The sequence below is a fragment of the Schistocerca americana genome, chromosome X, assembly GCF_021461395.2.
Source record: "Schistocerca americana isolate TAMUIC-IGC-003095 chromosome X, iqSchAmer2.1, whole genome shotgun sequence".
Lineage (NCBI taxonomy): Eukaryota > Metazoa > Arthropoda > Insecta > Orthoptera > Acrididae > Schistocerca > Schistocerca americana.
Genome location: NC_060130.1, coordinates 957,262,859 through 957,276,426, shown reverse-complemented (window position 1 = coordinate 957,276,426; position 13,568 = coordinate 957,262,859). Strand labels below are relative to the sequence as shown.

General features: G+C 38.6%; 1 protein-coding gene across 2 annotated transcripts in view; it reads left to right on the top strand.

The window, feature by feature from the left end:
- The window catches only part of LOC124554826 (isoleucine--tRNA ligase, cytoplasmic), a 185,075-nt gene that overhangs the window by 103,006 nt on the left and 68,501 nt on the right, over positions 1-13,568 (top strand). For both annotated transcript variants that reach the window (XM_047128492.1, XM_047128491.1), the window contains one exon: positions 6,137-6,339. In XM_047128492.1, the coding sequence (XP_046984448.1) occupies positions 6,137-6,339 (203 nt within the window). The remainder of the gene's footprint in view (positions 1-6,136; positions 6,340-13,568) is intronic.

The window sequence follows — 13,568 nt, the reverse complement described above, 5'->3', positions numbered from 1 at the left end:
CGGATTTTGCTGAAATTTTGTGTGAACATTGACATGTGTTCCCAGTTAACATTGGTAAAGTTTTACCTTCGCCAATTAAATACTTACAGAGATATAGTCATTTGTTTGGCCCCGTAGCGCACCTATCAACAATGCTGCTGCGAGTTTTCGGCAACTTTGAGACATAATATTTCTGGGAATATTTTCTTGAAAGAAACAAAACTTGGCCATCTTGTACTACTTTTTGCTCACTGTTAAACAAAATAATAAAAAACATATTTCCTTACCAATTTTCATATGGATAATTTGAAGTAAAGTCAGACACAAAAGTACACAATCAAAAAATATGCTGTTTAATTTTTCATATGTCAGGGAGTAATTGTAGTATAAATGTGAGATTTTCATGTGCAAACTTACCAATACAAGTTTGTAGAATAACCATAGTTTACAAATTGGAGACAAAGGTGAAGATATTTCTAAAAATGGCAACTGTTTTCATTAGAAAGACCATGTTCTAAACCATCTAAAAAAAACTATATTTCTTTTTGCAGTGCAAGCATATAAGACCCTAAAAAGCAATGATAATGTGAAGCCAAAAAAATAGTTGCTAGAAAAAAGTGTGAAGTTAAGCCATTTATATCTCTGAAAGTAACTGCAGCATAAACGTGAAACTTTGCTCGTATAAACTTACCAATGCAAGTTCTTAAAAATATTAATTTTCATTCACCTATTGCTTTTCAATATTTGCCAAAAATGGTTATATATGGCCCACTTTTACAAAAAGGAATCTTCTGCATCCTCTTTTAAACCATTTTCATTAGAAATACTATGTTATAAACCACCTAAAAACTAGGTTTGATTTTGTAGTTCGAGCAATTAAGGCCTAAAAAAAGATGACTAGTTTCAGGTGCATTGAAAAAGGGTCCATGTTCTGCTGGTACTCAAATTAAATCCAACATTTTTCATTATGTTTTACAACTGTTTAGTACTCTCTGTGGAAGATATCAAAAGTTCTGGTTACTAGCAAACGAGCTTGAGTCACAAAAACTGCAAATAAGTAGTCTCTTTTGTGTTTTTAAACATCTCTACAGCATTCAACTCTACAAAATTCTTTGAATAAAAAACTGAAGTGGCTAAGAGTCCAATAAAGAGAATAGTTTTCTCTTTTTTGTGATAGTAACAGTTTGAGCTAATCACATCAGTAAATTGTAATTTTTTAGGTTCTTTTGTGCCAAAATTTCTTTTCAAAAAATGCCATGAGTGACATCATCTGGCCAACAGCATTGTTTCCCTCATGACATTCTACAGCAAATTAATGAAACCCTTTAAAAAATTCAAGTAGCTTGAAGTAAACCTAAGCTTAGGATCCTAAAAAGAGACCTTTTCTAGCTTTTGCCCCTGATGCTTAAAGAATTTTATCAGGCTTGGGAACATGTGGTAAAGAAATCCACCTTTGGCTGCTGTTGCACAGCTGTCAGGCATGGCCCCTGTGGTGATGGTGATGCTGGTTTTGTCACTTTAAAAGGTACCAGCAGTGTTTAAGCAACCGTGTACCATAGTAGCACAGTTATATAATTCTCCTCTGTACACCAGTGTTCCACATAAAGCGCAAACTGCTAACACAAAACATGCTATACTTTAAACCAGAGTGAAACTAGCACATCAGTAACATTTCACAATAAAGAGACATACTAATGATGCTCTATAACATGAGTCAATTCCAAAAAATTTCAGGAAGACTGCTGCGAACTAGTCACACAATGTGACAATGTGTAAATCATGCCAATTTATATGATGTGTGCTGGAGCTGTTATGCAATAATTATACTACCATGATGTCCACTGTTGAATTGTGAAGTTTATAACCAGTTTGATTCTGTAACTGCAGCGGAAGAACATACAGAAATATCTCCACTGAGTCATGATGAAAGACACTCCTTTCTTTTTAAATTTTGCGAGTGTTTCAGACTTTATCTCACTTCCAGTCATCAAAACCTTTGATATTACCTTCCACAGAGAGTACTCAATGATTGAAGAACATAATGAAAGATGTCAAATTTGAGTACCAATGGAGTGATGGCCCAGTGTCGTTTTTTAAGAGACTTATATGCTGACATTGCAAAAACTTTTTTTTTGAAAAATTGTCAACCTTGCCCTCAATTTCTAAACTATTGGAAAGAAATAGGAGAACAAAATTTTATATGCTTCAACCTTGTATTGGTAATTCTCTATGTGCAGAGTTTCAGGCTTATCAAGAAGTTGTTTCCAGAGATATAAAAAGCTAAATTTAACATTTTTTTGGGTGTCTATTTTACGAACAACTTTGCTTCAAATTATTCGTATAGAAATTGGTCAGGAAATTTCTTTTTTTATTATTTTATTAAGAGAGTGCAAAAAGTTGTACAAGGTGACCTATTTTTATTTCTTTCAAGAAAATATTGCCAGAGACATTATGTCTCTAAGTTGCCAAGAACTCATGGGTGCACTGTTGATAGATGGGCTATGGGGTCAAACAAATGACTACATCTCTGGAAGTATTGGACTGATCGTGCAACTTTACCAATGTGTACTGGGAACATGTGCAGATGTTCATACAAAATTTCATCAAAGTCTGTGATGGTCATGTGAGAACCCCTAGACCAGTTGGCATGGAATGACCCATTAACAATAATTTAAGAAAAAAACACAGTGTTTGGGTGAAGTAATGGATACAGAGGCATGCATATTTAAGGTTTCAAGGACTGTTGTACAATCAAGTATTCCAAAACAGGATACAAAAGTGTGTCAAGCTACATCACCAAGAAATCACCTTCTAATTACTCTTGAATTTCTAGACATGGTATTTATTAATTTTATTACAAATTTAATGCATTTACATTTAAATTAACATTTTTAAAAAAATCAGCTAACATTTTTAGACACCCAAGCCTTCCGCTTCCCCTTTTGCTGAAACAAAGTAAGCAGCAAATTCCTTTCCCACTTCTTTCACTGGCTGTGGGCTATTATGTATTTTTAGGGGTTCCAATGTTCATTTGTTTCAGTCCACTTGTATCTGTGGCATTCTCCTTTCTGTTGTTGACATTTTCGTACTGATAATGAACATGGAACACTTAGTCAAGTTTGAAAATCACACTCAACAGCTGACAAGTTCAGCAAGTAATTGCAGCAATATGCAAGAGACTGTTTCCACAAACTACTGCTTCTTTAATTCCACAAAACTTGCGAAAGTCACTTTGCTGGCACAGTTTCTATGTCAAAGAACTTGCAGGAATAAATTTTGCAGGTGACTTCAGGAAGTTCAGTTACTAATGGACACATGCCTTAACACTTAAATATATATTCAATGCCAACAATTTTCTCTTGTTGTATATACATGCTTTTCTTGTTATTGCCCATCTGCAAATTGACTTTCCTATTTTTAGCCCTCGCCAGTTATTTTTCTGCCCAAATACTGCAAAAGAATGAAGGAGCTGTGTGAAAACTCAGGAAAGTGCTTGTAGTAAAAACATGAGTATTGTTTCCAGTCAATGATATGTCCACTTTAGTTTCCATTTTGCATTCAAGGTTCCAAAAATCTACAAAAAATTAATGGTATTTTTGAATGAAATAGGAGAGGAGAAAATCCCATTTTACTACTTTCTTTACACTTTAGTTTTCTTTTCACTTTTTCTATTTGAATATATTCTATTGCCTTGAAATTTAAATTTTTATTGCCTTCCACTAATGTATAGACTCTTAAAATTTTGTCACATACTTTTCTTATTAAAAATCATAGCATTGATTATATTTCTGGACTAATAACTTGAATCAAACACACATCAGAATGACATACCATATTTACCCGATTATAAGACAAGGCTTTTTCCCCAAATTGTCATTCTAAAAATACGGGGTCGAGATCAAACTGTTGCTGCTGAGTTCAATGTTTTTGCATTGTTTAATGATTAATATAGGGGTCATCATACATTCACACAGGAAGCTTTGTATTGAAGTTTTGTACAGATTAATTTTGAACAATCCCGAAGGGTAGGACATATCGAACAATTCGAGATTTCCTGATATGCTGAAGTGCTCGATATGGTATCTACTTTGCTCGAACAAACATGTGAAATTTGACTTGTGGCACTAGTGCAAGGGATATGCGAGAAACTACAAGCTAGCCACTACAACAGTATAATGCTGTGCTTAAAAACTGATAGTTTTATGAAACACAGGAGGTAATAACATTAAATTCTATCAACTTAAAAACTTTTATTTTATTTGAACTGGATTGCAATAAATGTTCTCATACATGTTTGGATACTGTATATGTACATTTATGCTGTTTTTTAAAAGTTTAACTTTCAAAGGAGACAATCTTTGCCTTCACAAACCATTAGTTGATTCTGAACCAAGATCAACATTTTATTTGGCTGTGAGACACAACATTTTATTTGGCTGTGAGACACAACATTTTATTTGGCTGTGAGACACAACATTTTATTTGGCTGTGAGACACAACATTTTATTTGGCTGTGAGACACAACATTTTATTTGGCTGTGAGACACAACATTTTATTTGGCTGTGAGACACAACATTTTATTTGGCTGTGAGACACAACATTTTATTTGGCTGTGAGACACAACATTTTATTTGGCTGTGAGACACAACATTTTATTTGGCTGTGAGACACAACATTTTATTTGGCTGTGAGACACAACATTTTATTTGGCTGTGAGACACAACATTTTATTTGGCTGTGAGACACAACATTTTATTTGGCTGTGAGACACTGAAATGATTTGCTAAGGGGTTGCAAATGAGAAATTGGGTTGGTGTACATGTTAGAATACTGGAGAAAATTGAAACCATTTTTTAATCATTTATAGAAGAAGATGATGACATTCAGATGAAACAAGAAGGCAAATTATATTCTAGAATGAAATGTCTAAACTGACTGTAAGTGTTCTCACAAGAATAAATTACAGTGGAAAGACTTGTTGAGGGGATAGTACAGACAGACGTGTCTAGATCATGGGATGAGTGAAAGATCAATAATAATTGGACTGAATAGTGATTGCAATCTTTTAGTTATGTATTAGTTGCTGTTTGTACATACAACCTGCACCCTAGATGATGTTTCACTGTTGCTCAGGCACAACACTATGGAAAGTTACAGGGGGGACGGTGACCCAGATTGACTGAGAACTATGAGTGTGAGGAGTGGAGTGTTGAACTAGCAGAAATTTTGTCATGCAGCCAGCCATGGGAATGTATGCTGTGTACTTTGGCTTTTTATGAATTATTAAATGATTAAACTGCAGTTTTCCTGAATCCATTTTCACTCGGAATCAAATTGACTGCAAAATTGGAGAAATACTCAACAATAGCATACGTGTCTGCAGGTAACGTTAAAGTCTAGGTGGGGGGCCAGTGGCGTACTTATGTGTTTTATACAGCAATGTTGTCAACAGTCACCATGAGGTATGACTGGAACGATTGGGGGTGTGTCAGCCTCACAGACAGTGAGATTGGCGGGCAGACAATATGTTTGGAAGCAATAGACATTCTCACATTCATACGTCGGTATAGAGGGACAATCTACTAGGTGTTTTTTTTTTTTTTTTTTTTTTTTTTTTTTTTTTTTTTTTTTTTTTTTTAAAAAAAGGCTATGTTCTCCTGTTCCACAGTAACCGAATCCACAGAAATCGCAACATATTTGGAAGAAACAGCCAAATATTTATGACAACAGAGATATAACTTTCACAACCGTCCTGTCGGGATGACGACAACGATGATTAAAAGTGGTGATACCACATATGAGAGCTAAGTAAACAAAAACGGCAGTGAAGATAGAAATTAATGTAAACAGTTTCTTTTTGTTTTATTTAGAAATTAATTTAAACAATTTATTTTTGATTTATTTTATTTCTCCTTGTATTATCGCAACATAGACAATTAATAAACGGCATGTTAGAGTAGGTATAATGTTACAGTTCGTAATTGTGATTAGTCAGAATATGTTAAAAAATAAATTTGTCTCAAGGAGCCTCTTAGAAAAAAAGGGGTCATCTTATTTTCACGGTCATCTTATACTCGGGTAAATATGGTACTTTCAAGATTACCAATAACAAGTTAGTTGTCAATTGCTTTGTAATTTCATGGTATGATTTTTCAGGGAGCTTTTGGAGTAGAAGAGTGTACAGGTGCCTTGAATGTGCTCTTCGCTGTCCTTTTGCTGATGGTTAGAATAATGGCACCATTTACACCATTCATTACAGAAACAATGTACCAAAATTTAAGAAGGGCACTAAAGAAACAGAACTTTGAAGGCTGTGATAATACAGAAAGTGTACATTATCTTCCTTTTCCCAAAGTGAGGTGAGTGGTTTTCCATGATTTTTATGGCTGTGATTCACTGTTACAAACTTGAGATCTAGTTTATTTCTGTGGATTTTTTTCAAATGAAGTGCAATTTCCGCTTAATCAAAACCTGTAAATACAACCAAACTTTAGTGAATTTATATGCCTCATTAGTAATAGATGGCAGTTTAGAAGACTGGTACCATTCTCAAATTAAGAGGGTCAGTCAGAAAGTAGTACTTCCTATTTTTTATTGTCTGTAAATAAAGTTTAAGTGAAAAATTTGAATTTGGCACTAATTCTGTAAAGCTTCTTCTCCAAGCCACTGAGGTTGTAACTTCCTTTATTAACAGATGCCAGTACTGCAGTGACTCACAAAATGGCTGATATTGATGTTTATATTAGACAGCGTTCTGTAATAAATTCCTAAGTGCAGGAGGTGAAACGCCCATTAACACTCGTGCAAGGCTGCAAAATGTGTATGGTGATGCAACTCTGGATATCAGCACTTTTAGGTGATGGGTTTGTCACTGTAATGAAGCTGAAGGGGAGGCAGCGTTTGCTGATGAAACACGGATAAGCAGGGCATTGACAGTAATGACTCCGCACGACATTCATTGAGTTGATGACGTCATGCAAAGTGACTGCAGATGATTTGTGTTGCATTACTCCCCTCAGTAGAAGCAGTGTGATGATGATCATTCAACAACTAGCTTGGATACCAAGAATGCTAAGCAACCAGAGTAGAGAGACAAGAAAAACAATTGCCTGTCAACTCTTGCAGTGCTTCCATTTAGAGGGAGAGAAGTGTCTGAAAAAAAAAAAAGTGACCAGAGATGAAACATAGGTTATTCTTTCTGAAACAGAATCAAAGAGGCAGTCAATGGAATGGCATCACAGAAACTCGCTGATGAAGAAAAAATTCAGAACTTAAGATCGGCAGGGAAAGTTATGGCTACATTATTCTGAGATGCTGAGGGTATGATTACAGTTGTGTGTGTGTGTGTGTGTGTGTGTGTGTGTGTGTGTGTGTGTGGTGTTGTTGTTGTTGTTGTTGTTGTTGGTTTCTATTTTTTTTTTTTTTTTTTTTTTAAAAAAAAAGCAGGGATGCACAATAAATTCTGTCTAATACATCAGAACCATCAAACAAGTAACGTAGGTCTTCAGTGAGTTTGCCCAACAAAAACTGTGATGGATGTTATTCTTTTGCAATACAGTGTGAGACCACACACTAGTCACAATTGGATGGGAAGTCTTGCCTCATCCCCCATCCAGCCCTAACCTGGCACCATCAGACTTCCATATGTTGGGGCTGTTAAAAGAAGCTCATTGTGGTACACACTTTAAAGATGAGGAGGCCATGAAAATGTCTGTGCATCAATGGATGTGGAAGCAGGACTGTGCGTTTTACTTTACTGGCATACATGCTATTGTTAAAAGATGGACCAAAACTACGTCAGTGTGGTGGTTGCATTTGAAATTCTTGACACACACACACACACACACACACACACACACACACACACGGAGAGAGAGAGAGAGAGAGAGAGAGAGAGAGAAGGGGGGGGGGGGGGGGCAGTCAAACGTCCAGGGTTATCATCCCATCGTGAAGTACATTTAATGTTAATGGTGCACATAACTGAACATATACAAATAAAAACTTACAATTAATGTGGTACAATAATGGAAAGTCCTGATAGAGCATGCACAAGTGTTTGCCCTCACACACACTTTAAATGCTGTGATGTGAACCTAAACATCTGTTCATTGTACAAGCACAATTCAGTGGTGAATTATCCTTTATATGAGAATACAGCATACTGCCTATTCCCAGTGCCCCACCAGGTTGTCATGTGAGACAAATTATTTTTAAGTGTTCAGATGTTGTTTTATACACCAGTGCTGTCAAGTATGGCCAAAACATGTAAATCAAGTATAAAGTTGCAGCTCAATAACAGTCACTGTTCACAGTCTTGTGAATTTCATGGCAATTGCCATATGATTACTTTTTGTAGTCACAGAATTAATAAGCAGAAAATATGATCAGAATAAATTCCCCATTTCAACCACATATCACTGAACTTGTGTATTGCAGGAACCATGACATTCTAACATCTCGAGGAGAACCCCACGCCAAAGAGGCAGAAATTGGTGAGGAAATGCAAAGGTTAAATAAGTAGAAAGTCTTTACAGGAAAGAGCTTGCAGTAAAGATTAAGCCTTGTGATAATTTGTTTTTGAATGGCAATTAAAACGCTTCCAAAAATGTTATATTGCCAACCTACGCTTTCCTCCAATTCACTGCACTGCGCTATATCCAACATTGTTTTCACTACAGATGTTCACCATTTAGTGATGCTGAAAATAATAAAGTGGTGCCAACGAGACAGGCAGCAAAAACAATGTGCCTTGCATATCACATGACTCCGGCGCTGATGCTGATGTGTGTGTCTCACCGAGCATGGTCGTTTGAAACGTGTGCAGATCCACACAATGGAAAATAAAGTGTCTACATCCAGTGGCTTAAACACCGTAAAGAAGGGAATAATTGATTAGAGCTCCCAAAATAAGAAAAAAAGAAAAAGAAGAAGAAACTGAGCTTCACATACATTAAATAATTGTACAGAGGAAAAGTAGTATGCAGGAAAATTTAGCATAGTGTGTATGGGCATTTGGTCAGGACCAAAAAAAATGGACATAATATAGAGGAATGTTATGAAGAGGTAACAACTATCATTATTACTACTGGTTTTATAGTGTTTACTCACCAAGCGGCGGCAGTACACACACTTAAAAGACTGTTGTGATTGGCAAGCTTTCAGAGCCAGTGGATCCTTCTTCAGGCAGAAGGGTTGAAGGGGAAGGAAGGAGGGTGAAGGAAAGGGACTGGAGAGGTGTAGGAAAAGGGGTAGATTTTGGGAAAGTCACCCAGCACTATGGATCAGGAACGACTTACCGTACAGGATGAGAAGAAAAGACGGATTGTTGGGGACTGCATCAGACAAGATTTGAAAACCTGAGAGCTTAAAAGTGGGAGGCAGGATAATATGGAAGAAAGAGATAACTACTAAAACATTGTGCACAAGTTAATAAGAGTGAGAAGCTAAGTGCATTGTATGTAACAGAGGTGGGAGGGAGTGGTGAAAAATAGACGGGAAAGACAATGAAAGATGTAGTAAACTAAAACGGAGTGAAGAAAAGACTAGTTACAGTGAAGAAAAGCTGAGACGGAAGAAATTAACGTAAATTAAGGCCAGGTGGGTGGCAAGAACCAAGGACATGTAGTGCTAGTTCCCATCTGTGGAGTTCTGAGAAACTGGCGTCTGGGGTGTCTGTGGTGAAACAGGTGCCGAGGTCACAAATTTCACGTTGTAGGGCATACTTTGCAACAGGATATTACAAGTTGCCAATGTATACCCTCCACCTATGCTCATTCACCCTAACTGATAATTTGGTGGTAGTCAAGCCGATGTTGAAGGCTGTACAGTGTTTACATAATGGCTGGTATATGACGTGTCATTTCGCAGGTGGCTCTCCCTTTGATAGTATATGTTTTGCCAATTACAGGGCTATTATAGGTAGGAGGGTGCATAGGGCAAGTCTTGCAGCAGGGATTGTCACAGGGTTAGGAGCCATGGGTTAGGGATATGGATGCAGAAGGAGCATAGGGTCTGATAAGATTGTTGGGAGGGTGACGGAAAGTTATTCTAGGTGTGGTGTGCAAAATTTTAGACAGAATGGATCTCATTTCACGGCATGATTTTAGGAAGTCATGGCCCTGTCGAAGTAGCTGATTAACACATTCCAGACCAGGATAATACTGTGTCACCAATGGTGTGCTCCGAAGCTGTTTTGTGGTGGGCTCAGCAGTACCAGGATTGAATGTGATGGCCCGGGAGATCTGCTTTTTAACAAGGCTGGTGGGGTAATTACGTGCAGTGAAGGCTGAGGTGAGAGTGGTGGCGTATTGCTGTAAAGAGTTTGCATCCAAGCAAATATGTTTGCCTCGGATGTCAAGGCTGTATGGGAGGGAACATTTGACATGGAAAGGATAAAAACTGTCAAAATGTAAGTATTGTTCTTTGTTGGTATGTTTATTGTGGACAGAAGTGTGTAGCTGGCCTTCATTGAGTATGAGATCAACATTGAGGAAAGTGGCATGGGATTTGGAATAGGACCATGTGAAATTTAAATGGGAGAAGGTATTCTGAGATTCCAGGAATTTTAGCAGGTCAGCCTCACCATGAGTCCATATGGTAAATATGTCATCAATGTATCTAAACCAAATCAGGGGCTGAACACTTGTGGATCCCAGGAAAGCCTCTCCAAGTGACTCATGAAAAGATTGGCATAGGAAGGAACCATCTTGGTTCCCGTAGCCATACCCCTGGTCTGTTTGTATGTCTGCCCCTCAAAGGTGAAGTAGTTGTTGGTAAGTATAAAGTTGATTAAGGTGAGTAAGAAGGATGTCATAGGTTTGGAATTAGGTAGGCACTGACTGAGGAAATGTTCAGCAGCAGCAGACAGACCATGTACGTGGAGAATATTTGTATAGAGGGAGGTGGCATCATTGGTGACAAACAAGGTGTGTGGTGGGAGTGGGACGGGCATGGATTTCAGATGATCTAGGAAATGGTTGGTATCTTTGATGTAGGAGGGGAGTTTTTGTACCATGGGTTGCAGGTGTTGATCAACTAAGGCAGACATACATTCGGTGGGTGCTTTGAAGCCAGCATCCGTAGGACGGCCAGGATGATTGGGTTTGTGGATCGTAGGAAGAAGGTAAAAGGTGGGGGTGCGTGGTTTGGTGGGGGTGAGAAGTTCTGTGGATTATGGTGTTAGTCCTTGTGAGGGTCCTGAGGTTTTAAGGAGGGATTGCAGGTCAGTTTGAATCACAGGGATGCGATCTTGATGGCAGTCGTTGTTTGTAGAGGTGTCAGACAGCTGGCGTAGACCTTCAGTAACATACTCCTTTCGGTCAACTACTACAGTGGTAGATCCTTTGTCTGCTGGGAGGATAATGATGGAGTCATCAGCTTTTAGGGAATGTAGAGCCTGGAGTTCTGCAGAGGACAGGTTAGGGTCATGTTTGTAGGGACCTGAGGAAGGGTTGTGAGGCAATCCTGGATGTGAGGAGTTCTTGGAAGGCTTGTAAGGGATGATTTTGAGGTAGTGGTGGTGAGTCAAGTTGGGATCATGGTATGAACTGTTCAAGGCAGGGTTCGATGTCAGGTTTGCTGTTCGAAAGGTTTTGGGTTGGGTTGCAAAGTGATATTTCCAATGGATATTAAGTGTGAAGGAAAGGAGGTCCTTCACCAAAGCAGCATGATAAATTACAGTTGTAGGGCTAAAAGTGAGGCCCTTAGAAAAAACAGATAATTCAGGAGGGAATAGTGCTTTAGATGAGAGGTTAAGGACACTTTACTGTTGTAACTGGTTTGTGGGATTATGGGTCTGGTTTGGGTCTGGGAGGCAGTGGTGAAGGAGTTGATGTTAAGGAGGTTGGCCTAGCTCGGTTTGTAGGAGAGTGGCGGTGGTTGATGGCGTGGCTGTTCAGGGCGCTGCAGAGGGACAGTAAGGGAAATACCTCTGTTCAGGTAGTTTAGGAGAAGGTGGGATAGCTTTTTGAGGTGAAGTCTGGCATGTTGTTGCAGTTGTGGTACAGTGATTAAGACACTGGGCTTACTTTCAGTAGCAGCAGGATTGCTATTGCTCTAAATCTCTTCATGTAATTGGCTTGATGGTTACTTTAATGGGTAACAAATAGCTGCTTTCTTCCACCAGCTCTGCCCAACTGATGGAAAAGAATGCCAAGAGGAAAGGTAAACATGTGCCAAGTAATTGAGATTTGAGCTTTTAAATAAGCACATAAACAAGACTGATTAAAACACACACACACACACACACACACACACACACACACAGACAGACAGAGTGAGAGAGAGAGAGAGAGAGAGAGAGAGAGAGAGAGAGAGAGAGAGAGAGCGCTACATTGTCACAGCACTACAAGCACGATCTCCATCCTACCTCTCCACCCCCCACCCAAGAAAAATTGGCCAGATTTTAAATTGTAACCTTTATTTTTGTCATTCACAATTCCTAACATACATTCACTAGTCTGTAATATGACTGTTTATAGTTGTGAGTGCACTTGCGGACTGCAGTTAACAGACGGGATACATAGTGACACTAGTTACTGGTAAATTCTCTTGCAGGTGATGAAAACATTATCCAGTATCTTAAGTACTGGGTTGACCTGAATGTGCCAAAGGAACATCTGGTGCACAGTTGCATATCCTACAGCCTTCCTCACACCGCAGATGTCCTACATCTACATACATACTCTGAAAGTCATCGTACAGTGTGTGATGGAGGGTGTGCTATAACACCACTAGTCGTTTCCTTTCCTGTTCCACTCACAGGTAGAGCAAAGGAAAAATGACTGTCTATATTTCTCCATATGAGGTCTAATTTCTAGTACCTTATCTTTGTGGTCACTGTGTAAAATGTATGTTGGTGGCAGTAGGGTTGTTCTACAATCAGCTTCAAATGCCAGTTCTCTAACCTTTCTCAGTAGGGTTCTTTGAAAGAAATGACTTCTTCCCTCCAGGGATTCTCACTTGAGTTCCTGAATCACATCTGCGATGCTTGCATGCCGATCAAACCTAACAGTAACAAATCTAGCAGCTGGCCTCTGAACTGCTCTGATGTCTTTTTTCAATCCAACCTGCTGCAGATCCCCCACACTCGAGCAGCACTCAAGAATATGTTGCACTAGGGTCCTGTACGTGGTCTCCTTTACAGATGAACCACACTTTCATAAAGTTCTCCAAATAAACCAAAGTCGACCATTCGCCTTCCCTACCACAATCCTCACATGCTCATTCCATTTCATATCTCTTTGCAATGTTATGGACAGATATTTAAACAATGTGACTGTCAAGCAGGACACTACTAATGCTGTATCCTAACTTAAGGGTTTGTTTTTCCTACTCATCCACTTTAATTTATATTTTTCTACATTTAGGGCCAGCTGCCATTCACCACACGAACTAGAAATTTTGTGTAGGTCATCTTCTGTCATCCTACAGTTACTGATCTTCTACACCTTCCTCTACACCACATCATCATCAGTGAACAACTGCACCTTGTCTGCCAGATCTTGTATGTATGTACAAAATAGCAACGATCCTATCACAGTTCCTTGGAGCACCCCCCTGATGTTACCAGTCTCCACGAGGACAACAT